Below are 19,218 nucleotides of genomic sequence, written 5' to 3'. Positions count from 1 at the left end.
ACATGTTCATTTTAACATGATTAACAGTAAATGTCGGGAGATTAGCCTAGTCCTACGCATGTACAAATGAAAATACAGTCTATTAATAAATGGCATCATAAAAACCAAATTTAACAGATTTTCTTTATGTAAGATACCGTGGGTAGTGGTGTCAAAGGTAATCCAGACTCCAGACCATTACCGGGAATGTGTTTCAGAGTTTCTGCAAGAATCCCTCTGTTACTAATACCTCTTCCAAACGTAACTACATTCTACAAAAATAAAGCAATAACCAAAATGAGCTTTTATGACGGAGAATTACAAAATTCATGTTGCCATACATTGCGTTGTAAAAACCTAGGATAACTTTCTAACCATAACCATTCTTCAACCTCATTTGTAAATTGGAAGGGTGTAATCGCTAAAAGATAAAGGCATAGATATGAATAAGTATATTGAAACTGGCATGGAAATTATTAAAAAAAAACTCAGTACAGATCTCTTTGAACAAGCTTCCATCAGAAATCTTTTATAGAAGTAATATTATAACTGAAATTCAAGTAACCCTCGAAGATTCATGGAATGCCCACAACATTTAGATTGCAGGAAATTCGAAGAGAACAGCATTTGGGGTTAAGGAGTGCTTCATTATCATCTTATTTTTGGAATCAAAGGGGGACAAACAATTTAACATGTACAAGATGAGAGAAGCGGAACAAGTGCTGGACTCTCATGTATCAAGAACAGTTTTTGAATGAAAAATGATGGTACAATTTGTCAAACATAATTGTTTTCAATTAGCATGTCCAGGAAACCGATCTTTTGAGACGTGGCTTGAGAATCTTTTTATCTTCTTCTAAAGAAATCATTCCCAGATGTGAAGGATCTTCTAACATCATTTTCGAGACAAGATAACCAGCTACAGACCAAGTTTGGAATTTTCGGGCTTGCTTCCCTATATACCCACCAGCTTTTCCATCATAATATTCTGGCCAACCATCCCTAGCCAACCTTCGTTCTGTAAGTTCAATTGCTTTGCGAGCTATCTGTGGCCTCCCTGTCTTAATGCATGCTGCTGTCAATAACCACAGCAAAACTGCACAAAACCAAAGTTTGCTTTAATACCCACTATACAGAGGAAATAAAGGATCTCTTGTTATAGAACATTATTGAACAGAACACAGAAAACATTCCTAGAAAATCAAAGTTCCTTCAATGATTAAGACTTGAACAGGCCAACAAGGTGCAGACAAATAAAATTAGACTGCAGATATAGCATCCAGGATAACAGTAAAGTTCTTTTGTTTCATAACTTCAAAAAACACCAGTACATGGAAATGGCTTAGTGATAATTTGCGAGTCTCTTAACTATCTAGTATCATACGAAACAGCCATAACATAACATAAACAGGAAGTATTCAACATACAGAATACAAACACAATAAACTACAATGTGCCAGTGTGTTAAAGGTAGAGAATAAAAAATAAGAAATGGCTTAGAAAATCAGAAGAAGTCCAAAACACTTCTAGAGGTATTAGACAGAAATGACATGATCATCTCTTGGCTGGGAAGCTAAAACCACCGAAATGTCAAATCAAATAGAAATGTCAAAACAATGAATTATCAGCAAGAAAGCCTCAAACAACTATAATAAAAAAACTAATATAAAATGTATCCAGAATCTCTTCCACAATGAAAATCCGCCACAAAACCCTCACACCTTTTAGATACGACAAATTGAAAGAACAACAAAAATATGATACTGAAATTAGGCTTATAAAGATACAATCAGGAAGATGCCCTACAACACGACCAATGCTAGGTAAACATCACAGTAATAAAACCAAATCAAATATAGACAAATGAAATGCACAAGTTTTTCAGATCATATATGGATGGTAAATGCATAGGTGCAGCGCTCCCTTCAATTAGATCTTTGTTCCGAACAAGGTTTTTGGTCAAACCTACATTTCAGAACTTAAATCAATTCAAAAGAAGCATGCTTTTGGACTTTAATGTAATGAATTGTTACTCTTCATACTGCATAGTGATAAGCAGAGAGAGCACCATTGCCCTCAGGCAGATTCTACCACCAAAGAGTTAAAACAGAACAACGATTGTAATTTTAAAAAACAACATATGTTCACTCACCTGGCCAAGAACCACCATTATGATAGCTCCATCTAGTATTTTTTGGATCACAACCTGTCACAATGCGCCATTCATGGTTTTCTAGGGCAGGGTATGCAATCTTGAGAGGCATGTCCCCAATCAAATCCTCCCATCTTTCTTCAAACAAATCCATAATTGCAGAGGCCTGTTCTGGTGTTGCCAATGAGCTTAAAATTGCAATGCAATTACCTAGACAAAACCACCTAAAATCCAATCGGGCAGGGCTGACATTTCCTACAAAGTATCCTCCTCTCATTGGCATAAAATCAAAAACCCAATCAGGGATAGAATCTGGAATGACATTAAATTTGTTGACAGCTGTATGGGAGTATTCTTCTGTCTTGTACCGATAAATATTGTTAAGTTGCTCATGATCAAGCCAGAAGTATGTCCTCATATGGTAGCTTAAGGCATGAAGCCGGGAATCTATCCGTTCAATAAATTCCTTGCCTCCACGTTCATGTTTGAGCAAAGTTCTTGCACAGCGTAACGCAAGAAAGAAAAGAGCTTGAATCTCAATTGGGTAACCATAAATACCCTGCATAAAGCAAAATGCCAAGGATTAGATAAGAATCCTTGAACACAAAAGATCACTATGCCAATAAGTCTTACATCACCGGCATTCTACTGTAGATTAGCTAAAAAGTATCTAATTGAAAAGAATAAAAAATTGAGGCAAGATTGCTGACCATTCTTCTATCAATCATGCAGCAACCATCTGCACAAAGAAGTGTTGGGAAGGTGTCAAACCCTTCAGAAAGACATAAGGTCAAGATAAGTCTCATCCCACGTTGTACATCAGGCATGTCTGCAAGGCTATGATTTCCAGTACATTTGGTGTAGGCTCGGAGCAGAATGATCCACCAAAAGCCTGAATCAATAGGGGCAACCCTACCAATGGCACTTTCCCCAAAATCTGCAATCAAGGTGTCTGATTTCCGCTCTGGATCATGAAGGACCTTAAAGCTAGCGGGCATAACACCTTCACCAAGAGTAAAACAGTCAATCCGCTTCTCCCAGGCTTGGAGATGCAGGGTCTTCAACAAAAAATTCTTGACAATCTCAGGCTCCCCATTCATCAGAAATGCAAAAGCACTCGGAACAAAGTCCCTAACAAATACCTGGTTATAACAAAGAAATCACAATTAAGAACACAGGTTTGGCAGCAAGTGTCATCAAACAATGTCATCTTATCACAATGCAATTCCCCAAGGAAAAAGGAACACAGTTTTGGCAGCCATCATCAACAAACAATCTCATTTTATGACAACATAATTCACCAAGGCATAAAGAATGCAACTTTGACAGCCATTGTCATCCAGCAATCTCGTCTTATAATCTTATCTTCTAATAATGCAATTTCCAAAAAGATAAAGAATATAACCTTGGGAACCACTATCATCAAAATGTCTCTTCTTAATACAGTGCATTTTACCAGGGGTTAAACAATACAGTCTTGGCAGCCATAACCATCAAAAAATCTCATCTTATGACAAAGCAAGTTCCCAAGAAATGGAAGAGCTCTATTTTTGCAGTTACTACCATCAGTCAATCTCATTCCATGATAGGGCAGATTACCAAAGGATAAAAGAGCACATCTTTGGAAGCCATTTTATATCAAACAAATTCATCATATGACTACGCAAATTTCTGGGGAATAAAAGACCCCAACTTTGGCAGCCATTATCATCGAATAAAACTTTTGACCATTGGGAGACAAATCTCCAGTTTGAACAACACAACTGGAGAGGACTACCCAGGTAAAAATGCACCCAATCCATAATGGAGAGCAGTCCCCGGGATACAATGTAATTCGCCAAGGGATTAAAGAGCACAATATTGGCAGCCGTGAATATAAACAATCTCATCATATGGCAATGCAACTTTCCGAGAAATAGAATAACCCAACTTTTGCAGGCCATGGTTGAACAATCTTCAATCTTAGACCATTGAGGAATAACTCGCCCATTTGACCAATCCACTAGAGAGGACTCCCAGGTAACAATGCAATTTCCATAAGGGAACACAATTTAGAAGCCAATATCATCTTACAACTATGCAACTCGTAAGGTGTTGATATAACAGTCAACCTCACAGACAAGATCTCGCTCTAGTGTTATGACAAAACATTTATACAATAAAATATTAAGAGACGAGCAATGGACGAGAGAGATCCCCTGCACAGAGAAACGGATCTTGTGCAGAAAATCGTGTGTGTGCATGGTAAACAAGGTCCTCTCCAAAAAACAAAAAGGTCTCTCCCACACCCACAAGCCCAAGCGACTAAAACTGTGCAGACTATTCATATGCAATGAATTTTTTTATAATAAAATAAAATTATAATAAAAGTTTTAGCACACCTGATTATAGTTCAAGGCATCTTCTGTAGAATCCAGTGCAGCTATGGTACCCACAGGCTTCCCACGAAAATAAACAAGAGATTTCCTGAGATTCTCCCACGCATCAGCCACCATTGGATGTGGTGCAAAAGGGGTATGGCATGACGAGCCAGGAGTCCCCATTCCAGATCGGAAACTCAGGCTGGGAGACACCGTGGCCGTTGCCATTGCCTCAAGCCGCTCAGAACTCTTTATGGGCTGCAATCCCACCTTCTGGCACCCGCTACTGGGATTAACCGTAGAGGCCAGGTCATTCAGGCATTTCTCATCCATCGATCTGCGTTCCAGATTCAAGGGCCTCGGCCTCATTTCTGCCATTGCCCCTCCTTCCCCACACGCCAAAGACAGGGACTCCATCGTTAGCGTACTGGAAGGCATTTGGCAATCAAAATTTCACGCTTTTAACAAGCCCGGAAACACCCAATATTTATACTTCCAACCAGAAACCAAGCGAACCAACAAAACCAAATGAGCATTCTAGAAGGGAAGGATTTTGCTTTCCAGTTCCCCGGATATAAGCAGATTTCAGGACAAGGAGACCTCGAGAAAAATGTGCTGAAATGTTGGTTGGCAGAGCAGAGTTTTATCAGAGGGGGGGGGGGGAAACTTAACAGAAGGTGTGTGTCTGGTGGGGACCCGCACACAGACAATGAAAACTGAAATGGATCACGTTGATGCACAGCAAGTCAACACCACAAGGGGAAATGGAGAATGAAATATGAAATGAAAGATTTGCAATCTGTATTTATAAGCGCAAGCCGATGGATAAGGGCATGTATGCATAGCATATGAAATTATAGAGAGAGACTGTGTGTTCTAGAAATATATGTCCACAGTAGCAGAGCGTGGATTGCAGGGTCCGCCAAGTGAGGTGATATCGATGCCTTGTTATTCAAGATAATCATAGTTTAAGAATATGAAACACATGAATTCTGGAATGGTGGGTCCTGCCTGGGTTTTACTTCTTCTTAGCTGTTAACGACTGCTCACTTCAGCTCTCTCGTGCCGTGCTGGATATGGATGGATTGACTGAGTGGGTACAAGCGTGAATTACACCTAACCCAGTTTTCCTTTATCAGATTTTTTACATTTTTTTTCATTTTCATTGAATTTTTTTTTGTTTGTTTTATTTTCTGGCATTTGCTGCTGCTGAGTGGGGCGTAGGTATACGGAACGTGTTTGTAGTAATCCAAGGTCAAGGTTGGTGGTTAAGGCTTCCTTTGTGGTTGCAACAAACATTTGGTTGATTAATTGTTCTTCTTCCATTAGGGAGGCTAACAAATTCACAATTATGTGGGACGGTCTTATCTCGAGGGAACAGTCAAATTTTCATTTTTTTAATGATATTTAAGAAATTTAGAATTGTTAATGGATCTTTAGTGTAATTTAGAATTGTTGGTTCTTTTTATTTTATATTGAATAAAGCAAATTTACAAAGAATTGAAGCTATCAATCAAGGTCAGTTGTAAACCACACACGAGAATGTTAGTCAATTTCGAGTGTTTTAATACTTTTAAGCCTAGAAGTAGTATTCTTAGTGTGACCATACACATTAAGCAACATATTAAGCTTAGAAAATGCCAATCAACTCTTAGTGTTTAACACTTTTAAGCCTAGAAGTGTAAGCTTAGTGTGTGTGATTTAAGTCGTTCCATCAATCGACAGTTGAAGAGAATTGAAATACAGTTCTCAATGAATAAGGAAGGAAGGAATTTTCTCCTTCAACTCTCTCATCTCGATGATGGATCAGGGAGAGTGATCTGAAACGTTGATGTAACTCTCTCATCCTAATGATGGACCATAGAGTGTGATCTGAAACATTGATGCAAAAAATCTTACAGACAATTCTTGAGGATAATAAGGTTCATACATTTGGCACATGTTTTCCACAGTCCATCATATATATACAAGAATGCTTATGGAAGAAACTACATATGGTTTTTGCATCAACCTCATCCCAAATGATGGATTGTTGAGTGCAATCCAAATTGTTGATACCAAAAACATACACAGTTTCTTCCAAAATCATTCTTGTAAAAGGTTCATACAATTGAACAAGAAATATTTTTTTAGGGCACAAAACTCGCGAGCACACTAGCCCAATGAGGGCCTCCACAAAGTAGTTTTAGTCCCTCAATATGGAGGCACAAGCCTATATGCTAAAACTTTTTTGGCTTAGAAGAGCCAAGAAATGAGGGGTATCCATTCCCCCAAATTCGCCCCAAGGCACGATCTTGACCTCATTGCTTATGATGTTAGAGCCTTGTACTCAACAAGACTTAATCCCTAGTGGGCTCATTTGGAGCCATTCAACTTCACTAGCAAACCAAGGCCCACTTACAACTAAACAAGATTTGAACTGAAACACTTTACATGAAAACAAAATTCATATTGTTAGCTCTTGGTTTGTTAGTGAAGTTGAATGGTTTTGAATCAATTGTTGCTAAGGGCAAGGTCCTAACACCATAAAGGATGAGATTGGGGTTGTCTTTGGATGATTTTGACAGAATAGATATTCCTCAATACTTGATAGCCTATGACTCGCTCCCATATAGAATATCTGAATGATTTTGAGTTTGATATAAAACACTCCCAAAAACATCGTGTTAACATATTTATATGAGAATTTATAGTAATTATATGTAGATAAATATTATAAATTTTTTAAATAATTTAAATTGATGAATGACATTTATGAATGTTTTAGATCCTTCTCCAAAAAATTGCATAATCTATGTGAAGCTCTAATTTTATAAAGAGATTTTTATTTTGATGTTACTATTTTTTTAAGTATGTCGAATTATCTCATAATAATCCATATGATTACATATTTGTTTTATTTGTCAAATGCTTTATGATTAGTTATATAATTTCTTTCATTAAAATTAAAATATGAAAATATATAATGTATATAAACAAAAATTATTATAATTATATTAATTGTTAACAGATTTTCAAAATCTGATATAAAGAAATTTATCATGAGAGGGTACATTAATGAAAGGAAAATTCAAAAATAATAAAATTATTATATTTTGAAAAAGTAAAGTCAATATAAATTGTTGTTTTTAAATATTATTATATTATTTTGATATTTTTTTTTATGAAATTTGTAAGATATTATATAAATATAGTGAAACTTATTATATTTATTTTTCTTGATTTAATCAAACTAAACAATTTAATTTATGAATATTTTATAATATAATTATATTAAGAATATTTAAGAAATATTTTTTTAAAGAGGATGATCTTTTGGAAGATGTTTTTTTTTAGATTAGTTCCATGATTCATGAGCTTTTTTATGGATTGAATATCTATATATTTATATTTTTAGTCATAATTTTGTTGCTTATTTTCTTATAGTTTAACCTTTTTTGTTACCTTTTATTTTCTTTTGTTGTTGTCTCACTCTCACTTTTCTATTTCAACTAATGTTTGTTTTCCCTTACTTGGAGGCATGCAGTGCGTCATTTTTCACTCTTTAACACTTACCATTTCCTTATATATCATATATTTGTCTCACATCTTTATTTGGTATATGTATGCTTGACTTTGTCTTTTGTCTTTTCTCATGTTTGGCATTCCTTATTTACATATGCTTTCATGACTTATCTTCCTCATGCTACACATTTGTTATGTCTTTTATGTTTCATGCTTATATTTATGAATCTTGTCTCATTTTAATACATTGTTATTGCATGTACTTTCACATTTACCTCCTACTTATGTGTGCATGCCTTATCCTTTGATTGGATCATATATCTAATATAATTGTAACGTAATTTTTTATATATCATATAGGGCCATCTTTTGCTTTATTATATTCCTATACTATGGACAACAACTTACCTTGATACTCATTGCTAGTCTATGTACATGATTGCATAATTTATGATCCTACAAAATTATCATCTGATATCCATTATTAATTGTCACACAATGACAATCATTTCCTACTTTCATTTTATTTATGATATTATATATGTACTCACATTCTTATATGATTCAATTATTTTATTGCTCTACCATGTATCATTTTCTCTCTTTTTCAATTCCTTACATACATGGATGCAAGTAATTGGAGGGAGTCACGTAATGTCACTAATGTTCTTATGGTAGAGATTTTAGGTAGTGACTTATGCTTCATAGAGACGCATAATCATAATTAGTTGGATATTGGTCACATTACACACTCACAAAATCAAGTGGAATTCTATATCATTCTTATAATTGAGTATATTGCATCTTCTATATTGATATTCGATGGAGTTGCATGGATCTATTGAGCATGCCATGTATCACATTACAACATTGAGAAAAGTATCTTTGTATCACTTTTCATACATGTGAAATTTCTAACCCTTCATCTCATTATGTACTCCTCATCTTTCCTAGATAGCTAAAACTTCTTATTTGTATCTACTTCACTTATGTGAGAAAAGCTGAGCATTACATATATTCTCTTTATTTTTGAAGTTCTTATGAAACACTCATACCAATGAGAAGAATAAAAAAAGAATCCATAATGGTTCATTACTTGCCATTGACAAAATATCATTTTCAAATGTCTAATTTTTTTTCAAGCGTGGCTAGAAAGGTATTATGCTTTGAAATGCATGCTTAGATTATATTTATGTGTACCTTATATTGGGGGTAAAACATAATGATGAAAATAGCATACCATGTCAATTCTTATTTAGTTTTGGACCTATTTTAATGGAAGGCTTCATATAATTACATAGTAGCAAGTGGCACCCTCTTGCACTAAATTTGAGTCACAACTTGATACATTTCCCCCATTCATTCCATCCCTATTTGAGCCTAATTCCATGCATCCAATCTTATATCATCTCGAGTTGTGCACATTCCCATATATTATTCGATTACATTTCATTTATCCACATATCCATTCATTGCCTCCAAACTAGCACTTTTCAATCCTAGGTCAATCTTGAGTGGCTCAAGATTGGCATCAAAATTAAAATGTTCAAAATCAAATTTAAACCCTTTTGTCCCTTTTGATTAGCCATTGTAAGTCATTTTAACACACATTTTAGAGAGTCAATATCCCTAGGTACTTAAAGATATTTAATATGTAATTAATTTGTAAGGTATTAACAAGCACATATTATTAGTGCACACTTCAATTAATAAAGGGATACAAGAAAACAAAAATGCTTTAGTATCATATAGGTCATTTGCATGTATGTGCTTGTAATCTATGATCATTTGCTCAAAGTTGTAAAATTGGTTCGCACAAGAAGTTGACCTATGAGAACTTGACCCTAGCTATCAAATAATCTCCTCTAAGGTGTCTATAAACATTGTCATCCTTACAAGTAAATTTGATATTAGAGAATCAAGGTGAACTAGCTTATCAAAGTATCTATCCTATCAGATCATTTATGCATTTTACAATTAATTCTATCACAGGACTTAAAATGACCAACAAGAACTTTTGAGTTTGCATAAGACTTAAGACTTTCATTAGATCATGAGTATTAATCTTCTTAATATTGACAAATAGCTATATGCAACAATAACATTAATCCTCCATTTATTACATTTGATTTTTAAAAATAACATTTCACCAAACTAAATCTAAAATTAATAATTTATAACTTAATTTCTCTTAAACTAACTACATTTAATAATATTAAATTGTGAGAAACCCAATATAAAAATTTTGCCGGTAATAATCATCAAGCAATATCAATTTTTAGGTGATGAGACTCAAACACTATCCCTTTTAATAGTAAGTGCACATATTAAATCACCAATCAAAATACCTTTTCAAGGGAGCCAATATTAATTATTTAGTTTCAGCTTTATGTCCAATTAATTGGATAGAATATACTTAACCAAAATATGCGGTGACAACAAGGCAACAACAATTTTGCTTGACCATACTTTAAATAAATAAATAAATAATAAAAAAGAGTAAAGATGTAACTTTAAAGCCTTCTACATATCACACAATAGAATAGAAGTCCAATTTTTAATATTTATGTCATTTTGATGATTATTGATGAAAAATTCTTTTATTTAAATGTTATTAATTTTAAAAATAAGCTAATATTATTTTTTTAAATAAAAAATTAATTATATTTATATAAAAAAAATTATATATATGTTTGGTATGATTATTGTAAGTTTTTTTTAAATTTTAATTAAAGAGTTTACTTAATTTATCTATATCTTCTTTTTATTATTCTAATTAAAATATATATAAATTTATTTTTAAAATAACATAAATAATTTTTCATTAAAAAATTCCAACTTATTTTTAAAATTAATATCATTTAAATAAAATAATCTTTTAAGCCAGAACTTTTGAATGGAGCTTATAAGAATAAATAAATAAATATATATATATATATATATATATATATATATATATATATATATATATATATATTCCCTACGAAACACGGCACGCTATACAGTACTTTCGCGTCAGCCAGCTGGCATGCTAGGCTGTCCGCTTAACTGCCAGCCTTCCGGTGTTTTGGGAAGGTAGTTGAAAATTTTGGATGAGACGTGAGCAAGTGTCAATGTGCCAGCTCAGCATTTGTATAGTTTTACGGTTTACCTCTCATCTGAAACACGCTTTAACTTTTATTAATTTGTTCTGACGTGGAATGGGCCCACAAGACAGTTAATGTATATTATCCTTACCTCTAATGACGTGGCTCAATCTACTGTTGTTGTGGATAATAACAAAGGCTCCGACGACTTTGACATTCTGTCTGACCGGCCAAGAAAGGAGAATATTCCGACAGCGAACATTTATTCTGATTCCTCGTGCAAGAAAATCGTGGAGACTAACAGCCAAATTTGACTCGCGTTTTATATTTCAGGCCTATCTAACTTTTCAGGCTGCAAATATTTTATTATTATTTTAATTTAATATATTCTGGAAAACTATACAGGAGATTTGATTGATTAAATATAACTCACAACAGAGATTACAGAGCAGTTAGTAGTTAATTTTTATTTAGACAAGTTTACATTAGCTAATTATTTATTTGTTAATGTGATCCAGTTTTAATTAGTTTATAGATAGATAATGTGATACAGTTTTAATTAGTTTATAGATAGATAGTTAAGTTAATATTATTTTGTTTAATGATGTGATCTAAAATTTTATTATTATTTTCAATTATTTTATAAATTATATTTTTAATTTATGATGATAAAAATAATCTTTATTTATGTATTTATGAATAGATAGTTAATGTTTTATTTAAGGATAATATAATATGATTTAAAGTAATTATTATTATTATTATTATTATATATTTAGTAACTTATATTTTTAATTATTTGATAATAAAATCAATCTTTATCTTTTTTCTGATTAAACATGTTTAAAAATATATAATAATAACAATTCATTTATATAATTGCATGCACATCAAAAGATCTTCATAATCTTAATTTAATTTTTTAAAATAATGATAAAATTACACGACATAAAATTTCTTGATTATAAGAAATAATTTTTTATATATATTATATATGAAATTGATGAAAGTATATGATTTAATAGACCCTTTTTGATTTATTATATATTTTCATTCTTTAAAATTTATGGATATCTTTGATTTTTAATCTTATTGTCTTTTCACAACCTAACATTTAAAGATTGTTGATCATTTATTTAATTTTTTATATATTTCAATTTTAATAGATTTTTTATATCTAAAATTGTAATAAGAAATATCTTCATTGGATAACTTAAAAATTATTTTTTTATTATTATTTAAAATTGGAAGATTATAATCTTTTTATTATTTAAAATTGGGAGGTTATAATCTAGAGATCTGGATAATCTTATAACAATATTATTAAAAATTAGAAGTTGATTATTGGAGGACCTCAATCTTATCTTCCAAGGAATATCTTTGATTTCATTATTTAAAATTAAAAAATCTATTAAATCTAAAATTTAAACACAACACAATAAATATTTGAATTAGATAGATCACATTAAATATTTAAATTACATAAATAGATGCTCTTCACAAAATAATATTTCATTAAATATAATTAAGATTCAAAAACTTTCTCTATTTATGAAATGATGAAGCCTAAAAGACAATAGAAAATACTACATGGACTTAACCCATATAAGAGAATGATTCTATCATTTGTCTTTGTGTGATAGTTGATATCCTTAAGAGAATTCTTAGTGTCAAGAATTCAAAATTGAAAAATATAGTTTTCACCTAGACTATTGATTATGAGTGATTATTTTCAAATAAACTTTTTATGAGTAGATGCATTTCCAAATGAACTTCTTTTAGGGTAAGGTCTCATGCAACTTTTTAACTAATTTTAGAGCAAGGTCTCATGCAGAGTCTCTTATTTTTTTAAAAAATCATTTACAATCCTTCAATATCTTCACCTAAATCATGTATTGAACTCTAGTATCTCATTGCTTTATCCAACAACATCGCACAATACAAAACTTTCAATAGGTGAAGGGGGTCAATAGGTGAGTGGGTACCAATACATGTTATGGTACTTGGACAAAATGAGACAGGTGTCCTAAAAAAGTCATGTCAATGCTTATCTCCAAAAAAGTAAGCGGAATATAAAATTGAGAAAATTTTGAAATGTCCGCATAAGATTTTGAGAAGCCTGAAATTAGGGTGCACATGTATAAGGCCCTCTCCCCTAACATTTCCTCTCCCTATAAACTCTACCCAGAAGTGAATCTTTATCACTATTACTACATCAACTTTTGTAATATTGTATTTTATAACCAATATTATACTTTAATTTTTAATTTTTGTTTTTAAAAAGGGATTATTAAATTAGATGTGGGCAGATGGACATGATGGGCATGGGCATGGGCATGAGTGATGAGTGATGGGCATGGGCATTGTGCATGTGGTAGAACAGAAAACGAGCCGTTGACCGTTTAAATTTCTCTTTCACGTGTGGGCTCCTGCCGTCACTTGACGGTAAATTTCGGTGCCTCGGAACGCCCGTTGATCAGAAGTCTGACGTGCCGTTGCCTCCCGATTGGCTTAGCTAGTTTGACCGTTTCAGCAATCGAGATAAAAGAAAAGTTGAAAAACGTGATTTGACGGCAAACCATAGGACAAGGCTTCTTTATGGTTTTAGTGATCACGAAACTCTTTATTTCTGTCTCCACGTTTTCTACGTTTTTATGATTAAAATTATGTTTGTGTTTAACGGTTTCCAATGTCAAATTTGTAATGATGCCTTTTGTTTTCTAGAGGATAAGGAAACAAAGAATATGTTTTCAAATAAGTCTTAGGATTGTATTGATGAAAATTGGATGTTTATGAGCATGTTTTTATTAGTGTGTTGTAAATATCATAATTAAATTATAATATTTTTTAATTTTTAATTTCAATTTTAGATTTTAGATTTATCTTTTTATATTTATAATATTGATCAAAATCTTGTTAAGTGCAAGGCTCTGATATCATAAGGGATGAGGCCGCGATCGTGCTTTGGGCGAATTTGGTGAAATGGATACCCCTCGGCCCTTGGCTCTTAACCAAAGAGGTTGTCAGCGTATAGTCTTGTGCCCCTATAGTGAGTAACAAAAACTACTCTGTGAAGGCCCTCACTGGGTTGGTGTGCTCGTGAACTTCATGCCCTTGTTGGATTGTTGTGCTCGCAGGTTTGGACCTCCATAAAAAAATTAAAAAACTCAAAATTAGATTCAAAACTATTTTTTGAAGTGATCTATTGTTCATTACCTTGGATTAAATATGTAGGTGTGGATGTTGGCCTAGGGCACTTTTGCAATTGCAGATCCAAGCCTTATCTTTTTAAAATTCAAAATTCAAATTTATCTATTGTCAATTGCTTCATGTAATGTCCCCTCTCTAGTTGACAAGTAGTTGAGCAGGATTGGCCTATCATTAGGGTTCATGTAGATCAACCGAGTGGTTAGGGGATCCAACTAGGGATTGTGGAGCTTAGTAGGGATCTTTACATGCCATTCCAAACAATTTGAGGCAGTATCCTATTTTTTAGGAGGGTTCCTACTTTTTAGGAGGAGATTGACAGTTAGCCTGATGACCACCTAGAGGGTGGGGACTGCAACAGGGGGTATTTGGAGTAGTCTTGGATGATCAGGGACAATTTCCTAAATTTTAGGGATTGACTGGGAGTTGATCAGAATGCATCAAGAGACCTTAGGGATTGACTGGGAGTTGATCAGAATGCATCAAGAGACCTTAGGGATCATTTTGGAGGTCGTGGTTGTAGTTCCTATTTTTTAGGGATGATCCCTATATTTTAGGAGGGGATTGGTAGTGACCCTACTATATTTAGACATCACCAAGATGGCACATGCATTATTAGTTTTTAGTTCGGGTGGCCAGGTGATGTGGTTTGAATAAAAAATAAATATTAAAGTATTAATTTTAATAGTTAATTAAAATAAAATAAAGTGATTTAATCATAATGTCACTTTACAATAAATTATTAAATTAATAAAGGACCCCATGTCCTAGTATCACAACATTGTTTTAAAAGGTGGTCATTTGAGGGGTGTTCGTTCATGAATAAAATTAATGTAATAAATGTCATATGGGCCTAGAATTCCAACACCCAACTTTGAGGATGTTTTATTTATTAAAAATTACTTTATGAAAGTTTATAAAAGGCCTCAAGATGAACGTCCAACATTGAGGAAGAATATTTTTATAAAATAAACTTTAATTAAGTTGCTTGAAAACCCTAATTAGTGCGGGGGTTTTTGGAGGCCAATAAATTAATATGTGAGGCTTCATTTTGAGCATTCAATCTTTCATTTTTCACAATAGGAAGTTGCACATGAGCTCTAAGGAAGGATTTCTACACTAGAACAACCTCATAGGAACGAAATCTCTTAAGGGGAAAAGTGAATTGGAAGAAAAACCAGTTCATATTTGAGGGAAATATGCATAGGGTTCCTATTTTGGCTTCATTGGAGAGATTCTTATGTAGGTTTGGAGTTATTTTCAGAGGTACATTAGACATTTTTGTAACAGCGGGTTGAATTCACCAATTAGCTACAGATCTGGGACGTTTGGGCCTATGTCATCAGCATTCAACAATAAATCTAGCTAGTTGTACCATTATTTAGTGAGAATATAACCTACTACAACTGGGTATTAGGGTTTGGAATCATAATCAGACATGTAGTTGTGTATATAGTGGATGGAAAGTGCATATTAAATTTGTGGCAGTGAATATGATGGTTGGGAATTGCATATTAGACCTGTAGTATCTTATGTCAATCTTGCTATTGCAGATTAGACTTCATGTTAGACCTGAAAGTGGTCATTTCACAAACTAGAATTAAACATCAGCTTCTATGCATGAATATGGTCCTTGTAGGTGTTGGAAGGACACCTCAAGTACTTTTAGATTTGTATCAGGTTTGTACAGGTATGTTCATAGAATTTTTGAGTCAATAAAACATTAAATAAATTGTTGGTATGTTGTTGTAAATAAATTAGAATTATGAGACAGATGACGATGAACTATGGTCGCACAAGCGTTCGGTGTTGAGGGTCGAGCTAGGGCATCGCCCTAGCTTGTGATCGGGGGAGTTGCAGAGGCTACAAGGAGTGCGGAAGGGTCTGCACAGAGAGGAGGAGTCAAGGCTGTGCGGGGAGCAAGAGCAGGGGAAGGGAAGAGGAGCGGTGGGCTACGGGGGGGCTCGGGCTGAGCGGCTCGGCCGCTTCTCCACACAGACAACGGATTCCAGTGGGGTTGGGGGCCATGGGTGGACTTCCATCCTAGGAGAGTGAGGGAGGGGTGGATTTTGAAGGCTTTTTTATTCTTTCGGGCCCCTTTGGGGTTTAGAGTGTCATCCGCCTCAAGCTTTATGGCGAGTATTAGTGGGGAGGCCTCGAAGGCTCAGCCAATCATGGATTTTCGTGCCGCGATGGGCTCAAAACCCCCATCACAGGGCATGAAGACTTTCAATAATAACATCTTTTCTTCAGAGTTGGGATCTGATAGTGCCGGTAGTACCCGTATTTTGAAGATTAATGGGTGCTTGGAGAGATGCAGCGAGAGACCAAAACTGGTTATTCCTCCCGAGATGATAGCGGAAGACGTCGAATATTTCTCAAAACACTCGCTATATTGCAAGTTTTTGGGAATGAGGGTTTCTTTGCAGTTCTTGGAAAACTAGGCACTAAGGACTTGGGCTCCGGAGGGGGAAATGGAGATTATGCTGCTGGCAAATAATTACTTCATGGTTACCTTTAACTGCATGGAGGATCGCAATAGGGTCTTCGAAGGTGGTCTGTATTTTCACAACCAGGTGGGGTTGTTCATCAAACCCTGACATGTGGGGTTTAACCCCTTGGAGGAACTTCCGAATAGGGTTCCTGTGTGGGTCCGTTTGCCACGTTTTCCTGTGGAATGCTGTCGGGAAGATGTGCTTCGGATGCTGGCCACTCTGCTTGGGAAGCCAGTGGGATCCTCTACACAAACCCTGGGAAGAAAGGTAATGACCTTTGCGCATATTTGTGTTGAAATTGATCTTAGTAAACCTTTGCCAGATGCCATAGATATGTGTGCAGACTCTTATTCATGGGTTCAGCAGTTAGATTATGAGACTTTACCTTTTCGTTGTCGGTTGTGTCATGAGTATGGTCATCTTCAACGCAAGTGTCCTAGATATAAACCGGTGGTGAGCCAACCTCAGCAGTTGGAACCAAGACAGGATAGGGCTGGAAAAGGGAAAGTTGCTATGTCAGTTAAGGTTGGGGGATCTGATGGTTTTGTACCTGTTAAGACTAAGAACAAGAACCAAGGACAAAAGAGGCCCTTTCAGGAGAGAAAGGAGGAGGACACTTTTAATAGATTTGAGACCTTGGATGACCTTTGCCATCAGGAAGTTAATCCGGGGTTAACCCCACTGGATCAAGGTGTGTTAGGGGGGGTTCCAGAAAGAGCACTTGAGGACCCCATCTAGGCCATTACTGAGGTGGGAAGCCAGCAAATGGAGATGGATCATCCAGTAGGGGCTCAGTTGGGTCTCACTACTAGGGTGGAGGTGAATTTGGTTGAGGGGGAGGCATCTCCGAGCACTTTAAAACTGGAATCGGCTGGGGCCAAAAGTAATAAGACCCCCGTTCAGCTAGGTTTGCATCAGAAAGACATTAAGAAAAGTGCGTCAAAGAAGAGCTCAAAGGTTGGCAGAAAGAAGGATTTGGACAAGATCAAATTGATGGAGGAGAATTTGGTTGAGTCAGGGTCGGTAAAGACTTTGGATTCTCACTTTTCCAATCCTCCAAAATGATTGTGCTTTCATGGAATGTGAGGGGCTTGAACAAAAGCCCCAGACAAAAAGTTGTTCGAGAATTAATTAGGAATCATTTACCTGATGTCTTATTTCTGCAAGAAACTAAACTAACTATGGAGAGTATGATGGGTTTGGTGCCGAAGCTGTGGGCTCAAGGAGAGTATCAGTGTGTTAGGGCAGCTGGGTCCTCTGGAGGGGTGGCCTGTCTTTGGAACCCCTTAAAGCTTCGCCCGGTTTGGTGGGTGGCCTCTCGGTCTTCGTTATCCAGTGTTATTTCTAGTCTTGAGACTCGAGAATTCATTTTGTTTTCCAATATCTATGCCCCTACTAATCTTCAGGGGAAGCAAATATTATGGTCTCACATTTCCTGTATGTGTAGGTTAGCCCCTTTACATCCATGGATTATGGCAGGAGACTTCAATGCCATCCTTGAGCTGAGTGAGAAGAAGGGGGGGGTGATGCGGTTGGAACCCTCTTCTTTCCTTTTTCAGGATAATATTTCCTTGCTGCATCTTGTTGACACTAAACCTAGTAATGGCTTGTTCACCTGGAACAATAGGAGGGTGGGAGAGTATGGGTTTGCTGAGAGGTTGGATCGCTTCCTAGTTTCTAATTTTTGGATTGGCGGGGGGTGGTCCACCAACTCGTAGATTCCTGATTGGAGAGGATCGAATCACTGGCCCATCAAGTTGGTTTCTTCTTCGGCTCGGGTTGCTCGCTCACCTCCTTTTAAATTCCAATTGATGTGGCTTTGGGATCCTTCTTTGCAGGCTCTGGTAGCGGAGTGGTGGAGGAAAGGGAGGCCTACCTTTGGCACTGCCATGTACTCCTTTGCCAAGCAGCTGCAATTTGTTAAGTTTCAGCTCAAACAGTGGAATCGACAAGGCTTTGGGAACATTTTTTATGCCAAAAAAGCTGCTCTACTTGTGTTGAATGGGATCACTAGCGAAATCAGAGAGCAAGGTTTGTTTGAGGACTTGCTCAAGGAGGAAGATAGGGTTGTCAAAATGGTTGAGGAATGGGAGCTTAGGGAAGAAATTTACTGGAAGCAGAGGGCTCGTATTGATTGGCTGAAGGAGGGGGACAGGAACACTGCTTTCTTCTTTAACTCAGTGAAAGCTAGAAGGCATGGAAACGCCATCCCGATTTTGGTTAATGACAGAGGCGAACAGTGCTTATCCCTGTAGGCGATATCTAGGGAGGCGTCTCAGTATTTCCGGACCCTTTTCAGGGAGAACCCGTAGGGGGAAATGGGAGAGGAGAACCAGGTTCTCACGTGCATTCCCTCTCTGGTCACAGGGGAGATGAATGAGCAGCTTTTGTGTCCTATTTTGTTGGAAAAGCTTGAGAGGATTGTCTTCCACATG

At 35.5% G+C, this 19,218-nt stretch overlaps 1 protein-coding gene across 1 annotated transcript; it reads right to left on the bottom strand.

Annotated features, from left to right (window-relative positions):
* Window positions 1–408: 408 nt before the first annotated feature.
* On the bottom strand, window positions 409–5,519 carry LOC131067703 (probable alkaline/neutral invertase F). The gene is made up of 4 exons (XM_058002823.2): window positions 4,513–5,519; window positions 2,842–3,273; window positions 2,132–2,690; window positions 409–1,075 (listed from the first exon to the last, which is right to left on the bottom strand). Exons 1-4 carry the CDS (start codon window positions 4,927–4,929, stop codon window positions 777–779), a joined length of 1,707 nt encoding a protein of 568 aa, XP_057858806.1. The 5' UTR covers window positions 4,930–5,519; the 3' UTR covers window positions 409–776.
* Between the last annotated feature and the right edge of the window lie 13,699 nt (window positions 5,520–19,218).

Source organism: Cryptomeria japonica, chromosome 2 (assembly GCF_030272615.1).
Source record: "Cryptomeria japonica chromosome 2, Sugi_1.0, whole genome shotgun sequence".
Lineage (NCBI taxonomy): Eukaryota > Viridiplantae > Streptophyta > Pinopsida > Cupressales > Cupressaceae > Cryptomeria > Cryptomeria japonica.
This window is presented reverse-complemented; position numbering and strand designations above follow the sequence as displayed.